At 37.5% G+C, this 26,175-nt stretch overlaps 1 protein-coding gene across 2 annotated transcripts in view; it reads left to right on the forward strand.

Annotated features, from left to right (window-relative positions):
• Positions 1 to 7,232: 7,232 nt before the first annotated feature.
• The window catches only part of LOC149151357 (inositol polyphosphate multikinase alpha-like), a 206,953-nt gene continuing 188,010 nt past the window's right edge, over positions 7,233 to 26,175 (forward strand). The window contains exon 1 of one of the 2 annotated variants that reach the window (XM_089445693.1): positions 7,233 to 7,726. In XM_089445693.1, the coding sequence (XP_089301819.1) occupies positions 7,639 to 7,726 (88 nt within the window). In that variant the 5' untranslated portion in view covers positions 7,233 to 7,638. Of the gene's footprint in view, positions 7,736 to 26,175 lie in introns of both variants that reach the window. The other variant, XM_089445692.1, reaches the window with a different exon arrangement.

A 26,175-nucleotide genomic window follows, 5' to 3' on the forward strand; every position in this document is an offset into this window, starting at 1 on the left:
GGGGGTGATGGTATCTATTTGGGGAAGTTTGTTATAAGACTTTTTTTGTATGCAGATGACCTTATTCTGATTGCTAAATCTGCTATTGGTTTGCAAGAGCACTTACTATCCCTTGAGCATTTTTGTAGAAGGGCGGGGATGCAAGTAAATATTAGCAAAATGAAAGTAGTGGTTTTTTCTAAAAAAGAAAACATAACCAACGTAAGTTCTACTTTGAAAGCAACATTCTGGAAGAAGTTATGGATTACAAATACCTTGGAATTGACTTCAACAAAAATCTAAGCTGGGATGGTTGTAGAAAGAAAATAACTTTGGGGGGTTGGAAAACATTTTATGCTTTCAAAATAGGTGTAGAGAGGCAAAGTTATGGGATTGGAAAACCACTCAAACTCTTTTTGGGCTTCTAGTGATTCCAGTGATTCTCTATGGTTGTGAACTGTGGGCCAACAGTACATCTGACATGCAGTGGAAACAAATTGAGAAAATTCAGAAGCGTTTGATTACAAACAAATTCAAAATTAAAAGTGCTTCTTATGCTATCTTGTTAAGTGAAACAAGAGCTGCTCCTATTGAAGCAATTGCTGTCGTGTGAGTCATATGGTATTTAAAAAAAAATGAGCAAATAGAAGAGGGTAGATGGCCTAAGGTTGTCTTTAATGACATATTGTGCAAAAGAAAAAAGACTTGGATGCAACAAAATAACAAATGGTTTAGTAAATGTGGTATTTGCTTGAACGCATGTCCCATAAACAATAAAGAGATAAAAACCTTGGTTATGGATAAGTTCCACATGCGACTTGGGATAAGGAGCTAGGAAGAAAGAAAAAGTACTATATTGAAGTGTTTAATCCTACTCATAATCATCAACAAAAAAACGTACATAGAGGCCAATATTTCTTGGAGAGCCAAAATTCTTATTGCTCAGTTAAGGACTAATTCCCATAAACTCCGTTGTGAAATAGGGCACTGGAAAAGACAAAAAGAAGTATGGGAGGAAAGAGTATGTATTTTTTGTTATTTAGGAAAAGTGGAAACAAAAGAGCATTTCAATTTAGAATGCGAGGTCTTCAAAGACAACAGGGAAAGTTATGCAAATATTCTAGCAGCTGGCTCTTGGGATAATCTATTTAGTGAGGGGTTTGTCGAGAAGCTGGGAACGTTTATTGTGAGGCTTCATAGGAAAATGGCTGAATACATCAACCATATGAAAAATCAATCTGTTCCATAGGCTATTCACAGGAAAAGGGCCGAATGCATCAACAAGATGAAGAATCAATATGTTCCATATGCTATTCATAGGAAAAGGGTCGAATACATCAACCAAATGAAGAATCAATCTGTTCCATGGGTTATCTTTAGCCTCATGGATGTTAAAATAATATATATATATATATCACATTAAAATAAATAACATAAACAATAGTTAATAAATTACGATTCATTTTACCATATAAATTAAAATAATGATTGTCTAACAATATTTAAATTTAATTAATAAGCACATAAAAATTTAATACTTGTAAGAAGATTCATAACCATGAATATTCACCACATTTTACTATAGATATTATTAACTTCTAAATAGACTCTGTTGCAATACTATGGGCCAATACCATGGTTTAGCCAAAAACCATAACTCATTTCAAAATCAAAATATTTTATTATAATTTAATTTTATAACATTTTTATTTTAAAACTTAATACTTAACATAAACTTACAGTATAACAAGATTCTTAACCATGGATATTCACCCCATTTTACCATGGATATTATTAATTTGTAAATATGATTTGTTACAATACCATGGCCTTATCAATACCACTTGCCCAAAAACCATAACGCATTTCAAAAATCAAAATATGTTATAAATAATTTTATTTTATTTTAGAACATTTTTAAAATTAAATATAAAAGCAAAAAGGTTTGGGGAGATGTTGTGATGGTGCAAGTGTTTGTAAATATTTAGATACATGTTCAATTAAAAAATAATAAAAGGTTAAAAGTAATGAAGTTGTCTTTGGTGACTTTTTGGACTTTCTGGTAAATTTGAGGTGAAATCTTGATTTGTGTTACTTAAACTCATTTTTTTGACTGTATATATGGATTCGACACCTTGAAAAACCTATAGGGCACTTCGATTGTGTAGGGGTTACCCATCAAACTTGTGATTTCAATAAATTCCTGCTGGATTTTCGAGAATTAGATTGGAAAATCTCACCGGAAAAACTTCCAAAAAGTCTCACTAAAGAGAGTTGTGATTTCAATAAATTCCTGCCGGATTTTAGAGAGATTACATTGGAAAATCCCACCGGGAAAGCTTCCAAAAAGTCTCACTAAAGACAACTCGAAAGGAATTACCTAGAGAAGCTCAATATGTAGAGATGTAATTTCATGTAAACATTTTGACTAAGTCAAAATAAAATAAAATAAAATTATAATTAAAATAAAAAATAGAATAACTAAAATAATTAACAATGATAATTATCAATAAAACATTTCGACTTGGTCAAATTACATAAAATTAAAATAAAATATAATTAATAATAAAACCAACCTAGATTGATGAACTCTAAATCTACCAAGCGTGGAGAGGGATCAAATCTCTTGAGATGCAAACCTCTTTTAGAGTAAAAATAGATTTTATCCTTACCAAAGCTTGGTAAACATAGAATTAAGATGGATCTAGGTTGGTATATTTGCATTAATATAAATAACATTATATAGCATGAAGATGTGTGACCTCTAGGATTCAGATTTCAAGATTGGTTACTATTGGAACTGTTCATTTCCTTTATTTAAATATTTACAATTTGTTGACCAAATCTATGAGGATTAGAAATTTAACACACATTTTATGAATAAATAATATTTTCCCTATTGTAATTACTTTGTAATAAGAACACTTACATGTTTAATCATATTAAATTTAACTATTCAAAACAAATTGCTATGCAACATTTGCTATTATTAAATACAATTTTAATATAAAATATGTTTTTATTTTTTATTTTATTTTTTTTTAAATTATAAAAACAAATAACTATGATATTACATTGGTTGAATTGAGGCTTCTATGATCCATAACAATTATAAGAAGGAATTTCGGCGTAAATCACATTCAGAAAATCTTTGTCGACGGGTTTCAAACCAGCTAGTGTGGTTCATTGTCAGAACAAGTTGAGGAGTCAGATCATGGCTGCATATTAAATAGGGAGAGCAGATCCTCCAAACGGCTAGATTGACTAGGTTGATCGACAAGGGCTATAAAAAAACGGCTGGTTCATCGTCAGGACAAGTTGAGGAGTCAAATCATGGCTGCATATTAAATAGGGAGAGCAGATCCTCCAAATGGCTAGATTGACTAGGTTGATCGACAAGGGCTATAAAAAAACGGCTAGATAATAATATAAAGTTAAAAAGTTAAAAGGTGAAAAAATAATATTATAAATATAGTAATTAAATTATAATATACTATATATCTTTTTTTCTCGGTAAAAAACTAAACTATTATATTATGTACAGGAGTCAAAAAATACATCATGGTGAAACAAGAGAGAATCAGGCTCTGGGTATGTCACCCGAGAGCAGTTGAGGCAGCCAGGAAACTAGCCCACGCAGGGGTGCCAGACACAAGAGCGAGACTGTCCATAAGAGCACGCCCACGCAGGGGCACCAACCATTTCATCCCACGCAGGGGAGACTGACCTTACCCATATCATTGACAAAATTTCAGAAACAGAGACAACAAACCAGAAAACGAAAGAGACCAGAAGCATTGTTGCTATAACTGAGTCAAAACAAACAGCAAAAGAGACCAGAAGACCAGACAAAAAAGCCATAGGAACCTTGTGCTCGGGCGTCATCAATCGTCCATTTGCACTTCCTCTACCCGGCACCAACCATAGGCTTCTCTTTCAGCAGCGGTGGGAAAGGTGTCTTCCTCCTCGCCGGTTCCCGTCCTCTGATCGTGCTTGCTTTGCTTTGCGTTTTCCGGGTCTGAGGCCGGACCTTTAACCTCCTGCTCCGTATCAGCTTCAGGAACCTGTGCTTCGTGCATCTGATTATCAGTCTTCCTCTGCCCATGTTCATCCAGGGAATCCTCATCTTCCCGGGCATTTTCGATGAACAAGACTGAGACATGCGCACTAATCCGCGGATTGTTCATGGCACTGCTAAAATTGAAGATAGCAGAGCCGAAGGCAGGCAAGGCAGTCGAGCTCGAAGCCCCTGCATCCATGAATTGACTGGAATGGAGGGGATTAGCGCCAGTGGAGCGAGCAATGTTGCAGTGGCAGCAATGGACAACATTGTCCGCTTCATGACTGCGAGAGATTCCCCCTCTGGAAGTGCCTCGACGGCTAAGCAGACGCTGTCGAGGTCTCACCATTCTCACAGGAGGCAAGGGAAAGAAATTCCAACAGACCACGGGGTAATCCAGACCCCCTGCAACCAGAGCCGACTGAGGGATGAGCCAGACAGACGGAGAAGATATCCCGACAGAGACGGAGAGGCCAGGCAACTGCATTACCACCAACATTCTCTGATCATATACTGTGATATCCCTTATGACTTCACCTGCCCTGCGTTGGAGCTCACCCGCCATAACTGCTGCCGTCGCCTGAGCCGAATTACCTCGCTGAGCATTTACTAACCCCTGCAGCTTCACCTTATACCAGCTGCGTCCGATAGCTGCATTGTCTACGGCTGCCACGTGATGGCCATTGGCCGGCATGTGGCCATCCATCCACGCCTGTCCCATCTCAATTAGCACCCGCATCCGGGGATAATATACTATATATCGAATGTAATACTAAATTATTTTGGCCAAAAGGTAATAATTTTTTTTTTTTAAATGTTATAATTATAGTAAAAATTTAAATTATTATTATTATTATTTTAATCCGAAAGTGATTCCATTTTATTCATATAATATTCCTTGGTCAATAATATATTTAATTCGTTATTGATTTATATACTAGGGATAAGTAAAGGGGGTTTTTCAATTAATTTATTTAATTCCAAGAATGTTATTCTATTTTATTTTTATTATATATTATTCTATGGTTGTTAAAATAACTTAATTAATCACTAAGGAAAGTAAAGGGGGTTTTTTAATAGATTTAGTGAAATAATAAACTATTAATGAATATTGGTTAAATTTCTATTTATTTATTTTTATTTAATTAAAAATATAAATATTTATTTATTTATTTAATTTATTTTTTATTCTATGGTTGTTAAATTAACTTATTTAAATAAGTATTTATGTCACTAGGGATGAGTAAAAAAGGAATATTAGTTAAGTTTATATTTATTTATATCTTTCAGGAAAAAAATAAATAGAATGACACATATTAAAATAAAAAATAGAATATGTGTCATTCTATTTATTTTTTTCCTGAAAGATATAAATAAATATAAACTTAACTAACATTCTTTAATGGTTTATTATTTCCATTAAATCAATTTTATTAAAAAAAAAGAAGCCTTTTTTTACTCATCCCTAGTGATATAAATACTTATTTAAATAAGTTAATTTAACAACCATAGAATAATAAATAAATAAATAAATATTTATATTTGTAAATAAATAAATAAAATAAAAATAAATAAATAGAAATTCAACCAATATTCATTAATAGATTATTTTTTCCACTAAATCTATTGAAAAACCCCCTTTACTTTCCCTAGTGATTAATTAAGTTATTTTACCAACCATAGAATAATATATAATAAAAATAAAATAGAATAACATTCTTGGAATTAAATAAATTAATTTAATAACCGAAGAAAAACTTTTTAAAAACCCTCTTTACTTATCCCTAGTATATAAATCAATAAGGAATTAAATATATTATTGACCAAAGAATATTATATGAATAAAATGGAATCACTTTCGGATATATAATAGGAGTTGTCTTTAGTGCGACTTTTTGGAGGCTTTTCTGGTGGGTTTTTCCGGTCAAATTTCTCTAAAATCCGGCAACAATTTATTGAAATCACAAGCTTGATGGGTAATCCCTTCACAATCAAAGTGTCCTAGGGTTTTTGAGGGCGCTGAATCCAAATATGCAGTTAAAAAACCAGTTTGAATAACACAAAACAAGATTTCACCTCAAATTTTTCCGCCGGATTCCGGCAGCGGAATCTTCAAAAAGTCGCACAAAAGACAACATATATTAAATTAAAAAAATAATAATTTAAAATTTTACTATAATTATAACATTAATTTTTTTTATTACCTTTTGACTAAAATAATTTAGTATTACATTAGATATATAATATATTATAATTTAATTACTATATTTATAATATTATTTTTTCACCTTTTAACTTTATATTATTATCTAGTCGTTTTGCTTTGTAGCTCTTGTTGGTCAACCTAGTCAACCTAGCCATTTGGAGGATCTGCTCTCCCTATTTAATATGCAGCCATGATCTGACTCCTCAACTTGTCGTGACGATGAACCACACTAGCTGGTTCGAAACGCGTCCACAAAGATTTTCTGAACTGAATGTGATTTATGCCGAAATTTCTTCTTATAATCATATTACATTTCTAATATAATTGTATTGTATTTGTTGAATTGAGACTTCTGTGATCCATAATAGTTATTTCTAATATAATTGTATTGTATTTGTTGAATTGAGACTTCTGTGATCCATAACAGTTATAAGAAGAGCTTCGGCGTAAATCACATATAGAAAGACTTTTGTCGACGCGTTTGGAACCAGCAAGTGTGACTAACACATGTTACATTTTTTTATAATTACATTTGCTATTATTAAATACAATTTTAATATGAAATATTGTATTTTTTTTTTTAAATTATAAAAATAAATAAATATGATATTACATTTCTAATATAATTGTACTGTATTTAATAATAAGACATGTTACATTTTTTATAATTACATTAAATACAATTTTAATATAAAATATGTTATTTTTTTTAAATTATAAATCTAAATAAATATGATATTACATTTCTAATATAATTGAATATTTCAATTGAATATTAAAGAGCCAATAATTAACCCTCAAAAATTCTCCGTTGATTTTTCTCTTAAATTGAATATTAAAGAGCCAATGATAAACCCTCAAAAATTCTCCATTGATTTTTCTCTTAAATTCTCCATGGTAAATGGGCTGGATTTTAATATAATACCAAAAACAACTCCAAAATTCTCATTTTCCACATTTATTTGCATTTCCTATTTCGACGGCCTTTGTAAGCTAACCCAAAAACTTAAATTCTCTATCGTAAACCGGCCGGATTTTAATAGAAAACCAAAAACAACTCCAAAATTCTTCATTGTCCACATTTATTTGCATTTCCAATTTCGACGGCCTTTGTAAGCTAACCCATAATTCAAAATTTTGTGCCCAAAAAAAGGATGTACACATGCCGCCTACAAAATCTGACATGGATTGGAGTGAGATTGGAATGTAAGGCTTCTACCATTTTGTTCTTCACAGCGGCTTGTGGGTACTGAATCCCAGAGTAAATAGCCTTTTAGGCATCATTTCCTCCTCCGTTGGCTTTCTTTTGCACTTGTGCTCACTACATTTGAGCTGGCAGAATTTGAGGAACTGTCTCTTGAGTTTGTCGGTGTGCTTAATCTATAGTCCCTTTATGACTACCGTAGGCGAACAAGAAGCAGATGCAAAGATCAAGGCGATTCCAGGAAATCATATAACAAAGAACGGAAACCAAGAAGAAGGTCGGGGAGGTATTTGTTTTGTGATTTCGAAATGCCAAGCTAGGGATTTGTATATTGATTTTTGTAAACGAATTTCGACATGGCGAGCTGGAGCTTTGTATATTCAATTTTTTTTTCCTCCAGTTATTGGACCAAATAATAATAGGAGGGATTCCTCTACGATGGCACATGCTCTTGTATCTGTGGTATTGGATCTATACACACACAAACTTAACCCTGGTCTTATCTTTATGTCTGGTCCTTAATCCACCTTCATTATTTCTCCTACAATTATGCTATCTGAAACCGAAGATAGGTAATGCACCTCGACAGCTAATTTCTGAGTACTTCCAGATACTTTATCGTCTCAGTCAATGTCATATGGTTTGGGTTTGAGTTTGGTTCGAAAATGATTAAGTTATTATTTGAGTTCGATTTTTTTTTGATGAGTTTCGCCATTAAGTTCGTTATATATATATATAATGAATAATAGAATAAAATAGTAAGGATCAACATCAGTAAACATCAAAAATGCTATTACAGACATGGAAACTACAAGGATAAATTACAAGTTTGAGTTGTGACATAAAGTTATGAGTTTCGATCTATAGACTTCATCAATGGCTATGAGTTTCCATGAGGTTCACCGAACTTCAAAATTTTTGTAACGTTCACCAAAATTCAAACCTCAAGATTATAGTTCAACAAACCTTGTGACATAACTCTCAATAATCGACTTATCACTGTTCGGCACCTCACTGTTACTCCTTTCACACTTTTGTGTTCGGGATTTTCTTAAACATAATGGATGGAATTATAGCCTAGAGAGCATAACACAAAGATTCCCACTGATAGCATCACTCTGGAGAGCAGTCCCACTGATAACATTACTCTTGACAGCAATTTTTTCACTTCTGATGGAGCATGGATACTTGGTGCCCAGACACACTAGTATACCAATTCACTATTTGACAGAAATTTTGTTTGCAAATTGTTTAACAAAAAACCTAAACAATATTTTGGCCTGACAAAGGGATATCATATTTTTTTGGAGTCTTTTGCAGGATGACTATTACTTTGCAAATGAAAACTATAGATTCCATTGCTGATTTAAAGCAAAAGATGCAGATTAGGGAGGCGAATCCCTTGGATCAGCAGTGACTGCTGTTTGTTGGTAAGCAATTACACGATGATTGTCTATTATGTGAGTATGGCATATGAAAGGATGCAATAGTGCATATGTTGCTGCATCTTTGCACGTATGACATATGAAAGGATGCAATCGTGCATTTGGTGCTGCATCTTTGCGGAGAAGTTTCGAGTAGAGGTTTGTTCTCTTCCTCAGGGCTTTGTTCCTTCAAAGAGGCTGCCCAAAATAGCTCCTCGTCTCCCTTAGCTCCCAAAACTCCTCGCTTGAGGGTACTCGTTATGGAGAGATTGGATGTTAATCTAGTATTACAACTACAGATGCCAAAGATTAACGATTTCATAATAGTTACCACTTTTGTGCCCTAATTTACGGATTCAATGCGTTGTAGACAGCGACACCAACTCTGACTGAATGGATTAAATCTACATGGACCACAAAATTCTTAGTCTCTTTCTATTTCATTTTTTTTTTAAACAATCCTAGCAATCAAATAAAGGTCTTGGAAGGGGACCATGGTTTTGGGGGGCGAGTTGGCCTCTTCATCAAAGTATGGTTCTCAAATCTCAATCCAAACAACATGTCTATCATCTCTACCCTCGTTTGGTGTAACTATCAAATCTACCCATCTTCATGTAGATTTTGCAAAGTGCAAGAAATAATTGGAAATACCTTGGGAAGGTGTATGAAGTTTGGCATCAACTAGGTCTAAAGGGAGTAATGACTAGTGCTTAAATCTACGTAAAGTTGATTTTAGTCATTGTCTATTGGAGAAGATAGTTTTGGAGTGGAATGATTCTCATTAGATTTGGGAATTGGATTATGAAAAATGACATTTAGGTGCAAAGTATGTCAAGTGACATGTAATTCAAAGGATAATTATCGAAAGGCTATAATTGCACAGGGAAAAATAACAAACCTTGAGGTTGGAATCACTGTTAGGTTGGAATCATTGTTGGATGAACCTTGGACCGATTCCAAAAAGGGATGCAGTTTGCTTGTAGTGTGGTAGATTGATAGAGATCCCAACCCTTCCATTGGAGGTAGGTCACATTGACATAGTCATGCCAAAAAGGTATACACTTGATATGTAGATTATTTTTATGGACAACCCTTGAGGGGTGAAGTAGTTACATGAATTAAACAACTCATATATGGGAAGGGGAATAGTCCCTATGACCAATTTCAAGGAACTTAGACATTTAATTTCACTAGAGCCTCCACCAATTGTGCACCATTCGATTGAGTGGAAAGATGTAAGAAAGAAAAAAGGGTCAAACGTACACTTGTGAATGTTGAAGACCTCGTGAGGAGATGCACCACAGTGTTTTACGAAACGGCCGGGTGACTCCGAAACGGCCGTTTCGATCCGGGTCATTAAAAAAAATTGCATATGACTCGGCTCGGTGACCGGGTCAGCTATGACCCGGCCGAGTCAGCCAATGACTCGGCCGGGTCATAGCTGTTCACGACAAAAAACGGCCGTACCGTTTCCAAACCGCTGGCAGCGTTTTAACATGAAAAAAATTAACTTTTTGCTGATTTTTGGCTGATTTGGTTAGGGTTTGTGGACATCTATCTCATTTGTACTCTATCTCAGCTTGCATCTGCTTCACAGCCTAGTGGTACTGGTACTGGCACCACTTCTACAGTTGCAGTTGGAGACGATGATGATGAGGAGGAGTCATGATGATGATGATCCAAGATTGGTCGAGATGATCTTGGCTCCTCTGGCAGTAGCCAGTAGCTACTAGCCTCCTTGGTTATTTGTATTTTGTTTTGACTCTTGAGTCTTTGATCATGTATGACAGACTACAGTTGACTATGTATTTACTATTGCCATTGGGTACACCGTACCATTTTGATATAATGGATTGGTTCATGAGCCTACTTTGATCATATGTTGTCTTCCATGTATATTATAATGTTGTGTGTTTCGAAACTTGAATGAAAATATTTAAAATTATGTTTAAACTATTTAAAATTATGTTTTTTTATAAAAAAAATAAATATTTAATGTATTTTTTACAACGACGAGTCATTGAAATCGATCATTGCCGTTTCCGTTTCCGTTTCCGAGTCGATCCTCGGCCGAGTCCGAATCCGAGTCCGTTTTGTAAAACATTCCATAGATCAACATATGATTACCATGTTATATAGTTAGGTTAGCACATGGACCTATTGATTATAGTTGTAATTAGCTATTCATAGTCATTAAAAAGGGGTAAAAATTGAAGATTAAGTGCATATTTGAGTTTGCAGGGTTCAATATTTATGACAATATGATTATTTGCACATTTATTTACTTGAAAAACCTTGTCATATAAATGGAGATTCGACAGTAAAAATATTTATGTTGCATTTTTGGGTGGTTGGGAGGAATGATTGGGTTTATCTCGGGTGGTTGGAAAGAATGATTGGGATCCTCCCCACCCAGGTTCAATTCTCATAAGTAACATGATGAGCTTTGATATAATGGCTTCAAGCCTTGTTGTTGAGAATGAATAGTCCCTCGAGGACCAGAACATGTATATTCTGCATATGTAATATAAAGGTACACACACACTAAAAGAATATTCAAAATTCAGAATTCATCATAATACTATATAGAATTATGCTCAGCCCTTACAGTTGCCAATTCTGAAAAGGCTTGAGCAATTTAAAAAAGAGTTGAGTGACATGACATTATTGGCCACTAGATATGAACAAAATGCAATTTAGCTTTAGGAAACTTAAGTGTAACTATTTTCAATTTGCAATAAGGTCCATGAAGGGTATATGAGACAAGGAACTGTTTTTATAGCAGCTTTTCTTCCTCATATTTATGGTTAATTATGGTTATGTTAAAACATAAAATACATTCCCTTCTCAATTGGTTTTGCAAAATTTTACAACAATGTTGTAAACTACTTTAAAATATTAAAACACTTTGGTTTTGTAAAGATATTGTAGAAAATCCTTGAAACCTTGTAACTGCTAATGAGAGCAAATTGATCACAAAAGACGCAAAAATTTCTCTACCAAAATTTTGCAGAAAGAAAACAATGAATATAAACACAATCACACAGAAATTTATCTGGGGAACCCAATTGGGAAAAACCCCTCGCTTGTATTATCAATTGAGCAATCTGATCTATTACAAAGAATTTGCGTCAAGCCTGAAGCCCTTGCAATACTGATCAACTCTACACAAGTCTTGCCCAACACTTAGGAAAATAAAGCCTGCTAGGAGCTCCTATTTCCTAGCGCAAATCTGCCCCTAAAAACTAAGAATATCCTCCTATTTCCTTCCACAAGAGAAATTGCTCTACTTGATCTTCAAGCCTCTCCACAAAAACTTGTTTACAATGAATAAATAGATTTGTGCCTTCATTCAATCTCAATAGGCAATTTGAATTGCATGACCTACTAGGGCTAAATTTAGTAGTTGCAACTAGTTAACTGAGAGTTGAGTTAACAAAAGTCAAACTACTCAACTAAACTCAAGAACTCAAGTCTATCTCTATTATAGAACTAGAGATCAGTTAACTGACAGACACTAGAGTTTAACTCCACTAGATAACTAAATTTTAGCTATCAACTAGTACACAACTCATTGAAAGCCATCTAACTCGAATTAACTGACAATAAACTAGTGATAGGCCACATCACACATGTTAACTGACAACTAACTCAAATATCTATGAGACTGAATTCAAATTAGCATCTTTGACTAAGGCACAAGTCAAAGAAGCTATTCCTTGCTACAATTTCAACATATATTATATTCATATTTCATATTAAGAAGGTGATTGAATAGTAATTTGTTCAAACATTTAGTACTCAATCCAAGTCAGTACTATCTGATTGTTTTCACAATGCTTGGGGTTGGGATGGTGAAAGCAGTAGACTTGAATGACTCTTAGAAACTCATGTACAATATATAAAAGCTGAGATGACATGAAAAGTGAGAAGAACCAAGCAATAACCACAAGGATCAACCCTTTGAAATGTTGCATTTTTTGTTTTCTTAACATGGAGGCTTTGCTTGTTGCAATGTTGTTGTAGAAAATACAATATTTAAACCACCAGTAAACGAAATTGAAACCCATCATACAAAACTGTTAAATTTGACAACTAGGGCCAAACTTCACCTTCGACAACTCATATGAGGCAATTGATATTTTTATTGGATTCCTCTCTTCGAGAGGTGTAGGATTGATCTAAAGATCATCTCATTCTGACATGTACAAATGGAATTATGAATTTATTTTGTTTATGGACAAATCGTCAAGGTCGGCCAACAAACTAATGTAAGCTCAGAAGTCCAATAGTCACATCTATTCTTCCTCAATGTTTGCATATAAATACAAGGTGCCTCCTCCTCATTTAGACACTTCACTCAATCACATATCTCTCTCTCCTTCATTGATTGGGTACGGATTTCTAAGGCAGCGCTCTACATGTGCGAAGAAGGGCAGTTTTGTTCATGTGTTGACCAAAGTTGCAGGAAGGGTTTTTGACCAACGTTGACTTGTTTGACTGCGGTTTTGTGAGAGTTATCTCTGTTTGGGCAGGTTGCATTTCTGGGCACAGAAAATGAGGCGGACCGTACTGTTTGAATGTTGATTGTAGCGTTGACTTTTGTTGACTAGGTTTGACTGGATATTTTCGATTGTTTTTGGGTTTATTTGATTTGTTGTTGGAGGCCGAGTTGATTGAGTTTGACCAAGCTATTTTCGAGGTCAATTTCTGCCTTGTTGACCAGCGTTGACTTTCTGGTTAAGGGATTTCTATAGCTGTTGTTTGTTGGGACAGATTTCACTGTGATTGGGCAAGTGCATATTGTACTCTCTCTCTCTGCTGAACTTTTGAAGAATAATAAGAAGAATTGGTCAAAGGGTATCCCCACATTGGGGTTTGTCTCTCGCTGTTGCCATATCTTGTGTCCTCTTGTCTTGACTTTTCTTCTACTATATTATTGTTTATGTTCTATCTGCATTTTACTGTCATGTTGATGTGATTGCTAATCTGGATATTGATATTGGGCTAATAAGAAAATTGAAGTAAAATTGCTCTTAAGCATAGAACATACCATTGTCATCTAAAATTAACATGGTATTAGAGCTGAGGTGAAGACAAAGCCCAAGCGAGAGTGAAAAGAGCAATCACTAAGAAGAGAAATCATTGAGATCCTTTGATCAAGGACAGGATTCAATGGCCTCCACATCCTACTTCAAGTCTGATGACAAGCTTCATGATAAGTCTGATTATCATGCATGGAAGATGTCTCTTGATTTGACTTTAGAAGAGCAAGACGTTATGGACTATGTGCAGGGAAAGATTTCAGAACCTCCTAATGCATCGACTACTGCTAAGACAAAGTACAAGAAGGGTGAAGTCAAAGCAAAGAAGATCATTAGGGACTCTATTCATAAGCATTTATTTGCTTACATCTTCGATTTGAACACATCAAAGGAGATATATGACAGGTTGGTTGGCAGGTTCAAATCTAGCAATGCAAACCAAGTTCTTTTTCTCGCAAACAAGCTGAAGGATATAAAGAAGGGAAGAGGCGAAGACATTCAATCCTACTTCATGAGGATTAATGAGATAAAAAATGATCTTCTTTCGATTGGAGAAGCTATTGCTGATAGGGAGCTTACTCTCATTGCCCTTGGAGGACTCCCTCGTGAATGGCACGTGTTCAACACCACTATTCTTAACAACGACAAGATTCCAGGTTTTGAAGAATTGCTGACTAGATGTTCTCAAGAAGAAACAAGGATGATGGAACTAGATATGCCTTCAAATAGGAATGATCCTACTGCATTCTCCGCTCATGCTAAAAAGAAGAACAATGCAGGTTCAAAGAAGAAATGTCAAGGAAGGTCGGGTTTCAAAAATGGAAAGAAGGGAAGATGCTTCATTTGCAACAAGTTTGGCCACTATGATAGGGGGTGTCCTAATAGAAGGGATACACCTCATGATGATGACAACCACAACAACAACAATTTCAGGGGCAACAACAATTAAAGGAATGACAGATTCAACAACTGAGGAAAAAGGAATGCTCTCGCTCCTCATAAAGGAAATGGTCACCCTCCCAAGAGATCAAGAAACACCAGGTATGATGAATCTAATGTTGTTGATAACAAGCAAAAGAATTTTATCTTATATATGCCCTCTCTACTGCATCTCCTTTGGACACTTTGGGAAATTGTTGATTGATAGTGGGGCCTCAAGGCACTTCACTGGGTATAAGGAAGCTCTTTCAAATCTGATTGAAAAGGATACAAATTTGGAAATTATCCTTGGAGACAATGCCACCTATCCCATGAAGGAAGTTGGGAATGTTACTCTTCAATTGAATCCAGGTAACACCATTCATCTACAGGAAGTACTATATGTACCCGATCTAAAGAAGAACTTGGTATCTATTTTGGCGATGGAGGACAAAGGATTCAAGGTGGCATTCATCGATGGAAAGGTACGTGTGTGGAATAAAAATTTCAAAGATGCATTTACACTTGGATTCAGGGTTGATAGCCTATATCAAGTTGGAGGAAGTCCATTGGGAGCTATGTCTAGCGACGCATCACTTTAATTCGAATTATGGCACCAAAGGTTTGCTCATCTACATTATAAGGTTCTACTCGATGTGAGGAAGATGGTGACAGGTATGCTCGAATTTAAAGTAGAACATGAAGGCATTTGTCAAGGGTGTGCCGAAGGAAAGCATACAAGGGGATCATTCCCCTCCAGTGATAGCAAGACTACCAACATATTGCAATTGGTTCATTCTAATCTATCTGGTATGATGCCCATGAACTCATTGCAAGGATATTTATATTATGCTCAGTGTTGCAGGAAACGCCCCTCAGATCAAAAGTCCGAAACGCGATCTGTACGAATCCGTGGGCGATCCGCCCTCTGAAACGCGGATTGGGCCGAAAAATACAGTTCCTGCCATTTCGAAACCATACGGCCCAATCCGCGTTTCGGTTTTGTTGAAACGTGTTTCGTACAACGGATCGACCGTACGATCCGCGACGGTTTCGGGTCAGATCCGTACGGATTGCAACCGCTTCGCAGCCAGCCGTTTCTGCTGCACGGGCCACAAAGTGGCGTTTTATTTATTTATTTTTCATTTATTTTTGTTTTTCTTTGTTGGGGGTGGGTCCAACTTGGGTTAGGGTGAGGAGTGAAGGGATTAAAAGACCCTTTCTTCTCTCATTTGCTCACTTTTATTTTAGAGAGTTTGGAGAAGAGAGGAGAAGAGAGGAGAAAGACAGGAGAGAGAGGAGAGCTTGGAGGAGTGAAGAAGGAGGAGCTTGGAGGAGTAAAGAAGGGCTTCTATCTACAAGAGCTAAAGAGGTAAGTGCGAACCCCAAACTCCCTCATTTTTTTGTCATTGTTTTTTGTATTTTTCTCCTCATTCTCCTACTCTTTCCCATTCTTTCTACTTGCTCATTTAATTGCAGGTTGTCCACCACCTATATCCATATTCCAAGATGGTGTTCTTTTGGCTTTTGTGTATCATTCCACTTTTGGTTTTAATGATGGCAAGGGGGAGTAAGAATAGAAGGGAAGAAGTACAAGAGGATAGTGGTCCCCATATGAGTGAACCAATGTATAATGAGGAGGAAGGGTTTGAAGAGGAAGGGGATGAACCTAAAGGGAACATTGAAACACTAGAGGGGAAAGCTGCATTAACACCCTTGTGGAACTATGTGACCAAACTTGAAGGGGGAAAGGGTGGTGGAAGCTACAAATTTTGTGCCCTCATGGTTGTCATGGAGGAAAACCATTTAGTAGTTCATATACTTGTGTGAGGAGGCATCTTTGTGGGGTGATGGACAATGATGTTAAAAAGGGTGCTGTGGGGATACAAATTTGCCCAAACGTTTCAGCTGAACAAAGAAGAAAATACATCCAAATAGAGGAGGTTGCACAACAAAAAAGCAAGAAACAAAAAACTTAGTCTGAATCAAGTGCAACCTCTAGATTTGGTAGCTCATCTCCATGGTACTTTTGTAAGCTCTGGAGATAAAAGAACAAATAGGGGATTTCCTGAATGTTGCTGGGAGGGATGATGTGGATGGAAAGATAGTTCGATTTCTTTGTGCTTGCGGTGTACCATTCAATGTGCTTCACTCTCCCTATTGGCATGAAATTGTAAAGGCCATCAATGAAGCCCCAAAACGATACAAGTCCCCCAACTATGAGAAAGCTAGAACAATGTTATTAGAAAGAGAAAAAACAAAGGTTCAAAGAGCTTTGACACGTTTTACAAATGAGTGGGTAGATTGTGGGGTATCCATTGTATCAGATGGGTGGACAAATATTAGAAACCAACATTTGATAAATGTTCTTGGTGTTTCTGCTAGTGGTGTAGTATTTATTACATCTCATGATTCCTCCTCCATCAGTGCATCTTCCCAAAACATTGCAGATCTCTTATTGCAATCAATCAGAGATGTTGTTCTGAATAATGTGGTTCAGGTGATCACAGATAATGCAACAAATTGTAAGGCAACAGGAAAAGTTATTGAGCGTACTCATCCACACATCTTTTGGTCTGGGTGCCTGGTTCACACATTGAACCTTTTGATGCATGATATTGTGAAGCATAAAGAATGTGGGTGGATTAATGAGCTTTACAGGAGAGGGAAGCAACTCATTAAATTTATCACAAGGCATACAAGGGTAAATTACTTCTATGGCACTTACTCCAAGGTGTAGTTGCTTAAACTTGCAAAAACAAGATTTGCAAGTTATTACCTCACCTTTAGGCAGCTAGTGAAGGTGAGACAAGTATTAACTAATATGGTGACTGTTGAATCATGGGAGGAAATTAACACTGATAGAGATGGTGCTAATAGAGCCAAGGACACTATTCTTGACATGTATTTTTGGTCATAGGTTAAATATGTTTTGCAATTCACCAAACCAATTTATTACATGATCAAGTTTGGAGATTCAGATCGACCAAGAATTGGGGATGTGTATGAGCAAATGGATAGCATGTTGGGGTAGATTAAAGACATTGTTGAGCCTAGAGATATCACCTTGTACAATTATATTTGTGCAAAGGTGGAAAACCAATGGGAAATGCTAAATGTTCCATTGCATGCATTAGCATATATTTTGACACCTAAATACTATCATCCATTATGGCTTTCAACACCAACACCTGGGGGAGGGGGGAGCAGGAGAAAACCACACCTAGATTAAGAGGTTCACAAAAAAATATGTTGCATTGAGTAAATTAGTCCTTGATGAGGAGGAGGTTGCCATGGTACGGAGATAGTTGAGCAACTATACGCTTAGCACTGGTCCATTTGGGAGCATGCATGCAATTAGAGATCGAGAGACTTTTTCTTCTCTTGAGTGGTGGAACATGCATGGAGGTGCTACTCCACTTCTACAGACTTTGGCATTGCGGGTGCTATCACAGGTGGTAAACACTTCTTCTGCAGAGAGGTGTTGGAGCTCTTATTCTTTCATCCAATGTTAAAAGGAACAGGTTGAGTTTAGACCGGGCAAAGAGCTTGGTTTATGTTCATTACAACTTGCGATTGTTGTCCCATTACTGTGATGATGCAAAGACTAATAAAGACCTTAAGGTTTGGGACAAGAATCCAGAGGAGCCCAATTTGGAGGATGGAGTGTTGCGATTAGAGAAATTAGAGGATGCTCTTATCCAGGTATGTCCATTATGGTATGAATTTTGCTTATAAAGCTTTTCTCTAATTCCTGTTTTTAATTTGTTTTGTTAACTAGTGGCTTTTTTTATATGAATTTTTTGAGCGATTCCAAGATGATGATGATCGAGTTGAGATGCCACCCCTATCTGGTCCCTTGGTTCCCAGGTTCCATGGTTCAACACCAACAGCAGGGGCTTCGTCTTCATCAGTTTCAATACCACTCCCACAACTTCCACATGCACCTTCTTCATTGCCACCATATGGAGGCCCATTGCCATGTTCTCTTCGTGGTGGAAGGAGGAGAGATCATTAGATATATTCACATTTTACTACTTTTGTCATAGATTAATCATTAGACTTGTAGGCTTGTTGTGAATTTGAACCTTTTTGTCTTGGTGATGACCAAGTGGCCTATTTTGTAAACATTGTTATTTGAATTTTGGACATGACAGATGTTGACAGTTGCTCACTTGCTAGATAATATGCTCTATGTTTTATGTTTTATAATATGCTTAAATGTTTTATGTTTTATAATATGCTTAAAAATTTGATGTATGTTTGTAATTGGTAGAATATAGATGGTTGATGCTTGAATAATTAATCATTGATATACAATGGAATCATGGATGCCATATCTATCTTGATTTATGTAAAAATATGCATGTTTTCATGTCTTCTACAACTAATTTGGTATTTGGGATATGTTTGTTTTGAATATAAATGCAAGAAAAATATAATATATATATAGTAGACACTTCCGAGACGCTTCGCTTCCTAGATTTTTGGAAAATGACGTTTCCGCGTCCACGCTTCCAAAAAACATCCTTGTTTTGTCCCCGCTTCGTGAAACGTAATTTATGCTATCTTTATGGATGTTTTTTCTCACAAAACTTGGATATATTTCTTGAAGAAGAAGGACGAAGTATTCTCATGGTTTCGTTCTTTCAAGGCTTTGGTCGAAAATCAAATCAGGAGGAAGATCAAAATATTGAGGACTGATAATGGAACTAAATATGAATCAAATGAGTTCAATAATTATTGTAGAGAAGTTGGCATTAAGATGGAGACTACTACCGCATATACTTCTGAACAAAATGGTGTCGCTGAAAGGAAAAACCATTCTATCGTAGAAGCCACTCATGCCATGCTTCGTGATCAAAGCCTTCCAAAGTTCTTATGGGCCGAAGCTGCAAACATTGCCATGTATGTTCAAAATAGATGCCCTCATCAAGCGTTGGACTCTAAAACTCTCGAAGAAGTTTTCATCGGTAAGAAACTTGATGTTTCTCACTTTAGAATTTTTGGTAGCCTCGTATATTTTCATGCGATGAAAGAAAAGAGAAGCAAATTGGATGCTTTTGGGAAGAAAGGAACATTTGTGGGCTACAGTGAAACTTCGAAGGCATATAGAATCTATGTGCCTGGTCAAAGAGCAGTGGAGATAAGTCATGATGTCACCTTCGATGAGGATGCTGCCATTGGGAAGATTAGTAACCTTCCTATTCCAAGGAAGGACAAAGAAGCAGATTTAGGAAAGCAAGGAGAACTATAGGATGAGCCGATGCCTGATGCTAAAGGACCAATGGATCCCATTGATCCACCCCCTCATGAGCCCTCCTCCTCAAAAAGGAGATCCTCATGGCTTAAGGAAACTCTTGAAGATGCCGAGAGACATGTTGCACCTAGGGGGACATTTCGTGAAAGTAAGAAGCCGAATAGGTACGAAGGGTACTTAACTGCGATGAGCACCATTATTCAATCTGAGCCTTGCGCATTTGAAGAAGCTGTAAAGCACCAAGTTTGGAAGGTTGCAATGCACGAAGAGTATGAGTCGATTATGAAGAATGATGTCTGGGATGTGGTCCCTAAACCCAAGGACAAATCTGTTGTCACCTCGAAATGGCTCTACAAGATCAAGCATGGAGCTGATGGAAGTGTTGAAAAGTTCAATGCTAGATTTGTTACTCGAGGCTTCTCTCAAAAGGAAGATGTGGACTATGATGAGATATTCGCACCTGTTGCCCAATATACCATCGTCTGTTCGATTATAGCCCTTGCTGCCTCGCAAGGATGGAATCTACACTAGATGGATGTCAAGACTGCCTTCTTACATGGTTCAATTAAAGAGGAAGTCTATGTAGAACAACCCGAGGGGTTTGAAGTTCAAGATTGTCAAACAAATGTATGCCGATTGAAGAAAGCCCTTATGGGTTGAAGCGAGCTCCTCGAGCTTGGTATGAGAGGATAGACAACTATTTGATGAAGCTGGGATTTACAAGAAGTGAAGTTGATCCGAACCTTTATTTTAAGGTTGAGAATGATAGACCTCTCATCTTGGTACTTTATGTGGATGATCTCTTTCTGACGGGTGCAGACCCTCTTATTCATCAATGTAAGAGGGAGTTGGCTTCTGAATTCGAGATGAAGGACCTAGGATTGATGCATTACTTCCTAGGGTTGGAGGTCTGGCAAAAGCCAGGTGAGATTTTCCTTTCTCAAGGAAAATACATCGTGAAGCTACTTGAAAGATTTGAGATGGTGGACTGCAAGTTCGTGACTACTCCGATGGAACTTAACTTCAAGAAGTTATGCAAAAGTGTTGTTGGGCCCTATTTGGGAAATCCTTCTGAGTATCGTCAACTCGTGGGGACCTTAATGTTCTTGGTGAACTCCCATCTGGACATATGTTCTGCAGTGAATACATTGAGTCAATTTATGGTCGAGTCTCGTCACATACATCAGATTGCTGCTAAGAATCTCTCGAGATATCTCCGGGGCACAATCACTTATGGACTGAGATACACTGTCGTAAATGTGAGGCTCCATGGTTACTTTGATGCAGACTGGGCTGGCAGTGTGGTGGATCACAAAAGCTCATCTGGATGTTGCTTCTCTCTAGGTTTTGCTTCGATATCATGGATGAGCAGGAAGTAGAAGTCGGTTGCCTTGAGCACCACTGAGGCTGAATACATTGCTGCTAGTATGGCCTCCTGTGAAGCTGTTTGGTTGAGGAAGCTCTTTAGTGAGCTGTTTGGACATGTGCTAGATACCATTGTGATCTATTGCGACAACCAAAGTGGGATTCTTCTTTTGTTTTTTCTCGTTCTTTCAAGGCTTTGGTCGAAAATCAAATCAGGAAGAAGATCAAAATATTGAGGACTGATAATGGAACTGAATATGAATCAAATGAGCTCAATAATTATTGTAGAGAAGTTGGCATTAAGATGGAGACTACTACCGCATATACTCCTGAACAAAATGGTGTCGCTGAAAGAAAGAACCATTCTATCATAGAAGCCACTCGTGCCATGCTTCATGATCAAAGCCTTCCAATGTTCTTATGGGCCGAAGTTGCAAACATTGCCGTGTATGTTCAAAATAGATGCCCTCATCAAGCGTTGGACTCTAAAACTCTCGAAGAAGTTTTCATCGGTAAGAAACCTGATATTTCTCACTTTAGAAATTTTGGTAGCCCCGTATATTTTCATGCGCTGAAAGAAAAGAGAAGCAAATTGGATGCTTCTGGGAAGAAAGGAACATTTGTGGGCTACAGTGAAACTTTTAAGGCATATAGAATCTATGTGCCTGGTCAAAGAGAAGTGGAGATAAGTCATGATGTCACCTTCGATGAGGATGTTGCCCTTGGGAAGATTAGTAACCTTCCTATTCCAAGGAAGGACAAAGAAGCAGATTCAGGAAAGCAAGGAGAACTGCAAGATGAGCCGATGCCCGATGTTGAAGGACCAATGGATCCCATTGATCCACCCCCTCATGAGCCCTCCTCCTCAAAAAGGAGACCCTCATGGCTTAGGGAAACTCTCGAAGATGCCGAGAGACATGTTGCACCTAGGGGGACATTTCGTGAAAGTAAGAAGCCGAATAGGTACCAAGGGTACTTAACTGCAATGAGCACCATTGTTCAATCTGAGCCTTGCACATTTGAAGAAGCTGTAAAGCACCAAGTTTGGAAGGTTGCAATGCACGGAGAGTATGAGTCGATTAAGAAGAATGATGTCTGGGATGTGGTCCCTAGACCCAAGGACAAATCCGTTGTCACCTTGAAATGGCTCTACAAAATCAAGCATGGAGTTGATGGAAGTGCTGAAAAGTTCAAGGCTAGATTTGTTGCTCGAGGCTTCTTTCAAAAGGAAGGTGTGGACTATGATGAGTATTCACACCTATTGCCCTATATACCACCGTCTGTTCGATTATAGCCCTTGCTGCCTCGCAAGGATGGAATCTACACTAGATGGATGTCAAGATTGCCTTCTTACATGGTTCAATTAAGGAGGAAGTCTATGTAGAACAACCCGAGGGGTTCGAAGTTCAAGATCATCAGACATATGTATGCAGATTGAAGAAAGCCCTCTATGGGTTGAAGCAAGCTCCCTGAGCTTGGTATGAGAGGATAGACAGCGATCTGATGAAGCTGGGATTTACAAGAAGTGAAGCTGATCCGAACCTTTATTTTAAGGTTGAGAATGATAGACCTCTCATCTTGGTACTTTATGTGGACGATCTCTTTTTGACGGGTGCAGACCCTCTTATTCATCAATGTAAGAGGGAGTTGGCTTCCGAATTCGAGATGAAGGACCTAGGATTGATGCATTACTTCCTAGGGTTGGAGGTCTGGAAAAAGCCATGTGAGATTTTCCTTTCTCAAGGAAAATACATCGTGAAACTACTTGAAAGATTTGAGATGGTGGACTGCAAGTCCGTGACTACTCCGATGGAACTTAACTGCAAGAAGTTATGCAGGAGTGCTGCTGGGCCCTATTTGGGAAATCCTTCTGAGTATCGTCAACTCGTGGGGGCCTTGATGTTCTTGGTGAACTCCCGTCCGAACATATGTTTTGCAGTGAATACATTGAGTCAGTTTATGGTCGAGCCTCATCACATACATCAGATTGCTGCCAAGAATCTCTCGAGATATCTCCGGGGCACAATCACTTATGGACTGAGATACACTGCCGTAAATGTGAGGCTCCATGGTTACTCTGATGCAGACTGGGCTGGCAGTGTGGTGGATCGCAAAAGCTCATTTGGATGTTGCTTCTCTCTAGGTTTTGCTTCGATATCATGGATGAGCAGGAAGTAGAAGTCGGTTGCCTTCAGCACCGCTGAGGCTGAATACATTGCTGCTAGTATGGCCTCCTGTGAAGCTGTTTGGTTGAGGAAGCTCTTTAGTGAGCTGTTTGGACATGTGCTAGATACCACCGTGATCTATTGCGACAACCAAAGTGGGATTCTTCTTTTTGAGAATTCGGTGTTTCATGACTGCTCCAAGCATATTGATATCAGATTCCACTTTATCCGGAATATGGTACAATGGGGAGCAATAAGGCTTCGTCATATTGGGACTGATGATCAGGTCGTTGATATTCTTACGAAGCCCTTGGGGAAGGTCAAAGTCTTAACCTTCCGTGAACGACTTGGAGTCGTGGAGAGACCCTCTTATGAGGGTCCTGTATGAGATGGATGTTGAGCTCTGGGAGCTCTGGGGGGCTTGGGGTACTTCTTGGAGTGATAAGCGACCATAGGGTGAGTGGTTCACCTTCCCCTAATGGTGTGCGATGTACAGGGTGAGTGGTTCACCTTCCCCTGTGATACCCCATGTTGAGATATGCATAGGATGGGTGGTTCACCTTCTCCTATGACATATGAGCAGGATGAGTGGTTCACCTTCTCCTGTCGACACATCCTACCCATGTAGTCTGGAACTCATGGGAAGTACCTCTCATCTGGCCAATGAGTAGGGAAATGAGGATAGGGACCATAGTACTACTGATGGACGCATCGTGTACTACCATACTCCCTATGCTAGGATGTTTGATATTGATCTGGGATCAATGGAAATTGACTTCGGGTCAGTTAAGAGTGGTATGACACACTCTTGATTATTGGAGATTGAATTCGGGTCAGTGGAGAATGGTATGATACATTCTCGATCATTTCTTCTTTCTTCATGGTTTAGCAGAGAAGAGCAGACCAGAGATAGAGATGGTACAGATTGTTAGACAGTTTGGCAGGTGATGTTCTCCCTAGTTGAGAGGGAGTGTTAAATTTGGCAACTAGGGCCAAACTTCACCTTGGAAAACTCATATGAGGCAGCTGATATTTTTATTGGATTCCTCTCTCCGAGAGGTGTAGGATTGATCTAAAGATCATCTCATTTTGACATGCACAAATGGAATTATGAATTTATTTTGTTTATGAACACTGTCAAGGTCGACCAGTAAACTAATGTAGGTTCAGAAGCCCACCAGTCACATCTATATTCTTCCTCAATGTTTGCATATAAATACAAGGTGCCTCCTCCTCATTTAGACACTTCACTCACTCACATATCTCTCTCTCCTTCATTGAGTGGGTACGGATTTCTGAGGCAACTCTCCACACGTGTGAAGAAGGGCAGTTCTGTTCTTGCGTTGACCAAAGTTGCAGGAAGGGTTTTTGACCAACATTGACCTGTTTGACTATAGTTTTGTGAGGGTTATCTTTGTTTGGGCAGGCCGCATTTTTGGGCACAAAAAACGAGGCAGATTGTACTATTTGACTAGCGTTGACTGCAGCGTTGACTTTCGCTGACCAGGTCTAACTGGATATTTTCAGACTGTTTTTGGGTTGATTTGATTTGCTGTTGGAGGCCGAGTTGATCGAGTTTGACTGAGCTGTTTTGGAGGTCAAATTCTACCCTATTGACCAGCGTTGACTTTTTGGTTAGGGCTTTTTGTAGTTGTTGTTTGTTGGGACAGATTTCACTGTGATTGGGCAAGCGAATGTTGCATATTGTACTCTCTCTCTCTCTCTGCTGAACTTTTGAAGAATAATAAGAAGAATTGATCAAAGGGTTTCCCCACATTGGGGTTTGTCCCTGGCTGGCGCCATATATTGTGGCCTCTTGTCTTGGCTTGTCTTCTACTATTATTGTCTATGTTCTATTTGCATTTTACTATCATGTTGATGTGATTGCTAATCTGGATATTGATATTGGGCTAATAAGAAAATTGAAGTAAAATTGCTCTTAAGCATAGAACATACCATTGTTATCTAAAATTAACAAAAATACATGTTTTGAGCTACAACTTGTACAACAGATTTAGATTCAGTGCAATACAAAAATAATGGATGGGAAAAATGATCATATTATCCAATCATTAATGTCCATGATTGTCAAAACTGAATATATATGCCTGGAATATCCCTAAAGTTGTCTAGAAAATCCCTAAAATCTGCCAAGAACACTCTTGAAATTTGTTTGTAACACCCCTCAAATCTGCCTAGAATGTCTTGGAGCAATTAGCAAGTCCTTGAGTTCTTGATGAAATCCCCAACAATTTGAGGATGTTTCCTAATAGTCCCCAAGTCCCCAAATGTAGGAATGCAGGGTAAGCAAGTTTTTTTTTGGGAGGCAGGTCCCCATGCAACATAGGAAAATATATTAGAAAATTGGTAACATTTGATGAAAAACTACACTGAAAACTTTACAAATAGTCAATTGCAATTAAGGTTGTGTTGATTGACATGAAGTTAAGGACTGATTTTGATGCACATGTAGATACAAATATTAGACCTAAAAGGAGGAGGAAAATACAAATGTGAAACAAGATCTCAACACAAGGATATGCCATATT

The sequence above is a fragment of the Pinus tabuliformis genome, chromosome 9 (genome assembly GCF_031772625.1).
Source record: "Pinus tabuliformis cultivar Carrire ecotype Pingquan chromosome 9, CPIR1, whole genome shotgun sequence".
Classification (NCBI taxonomy): Eukaryota; Viridiplantae; Streptophyta; class Pinopsida; order Pinales; family Pinaceae; genus Pinus; species Pinus tabuliformis.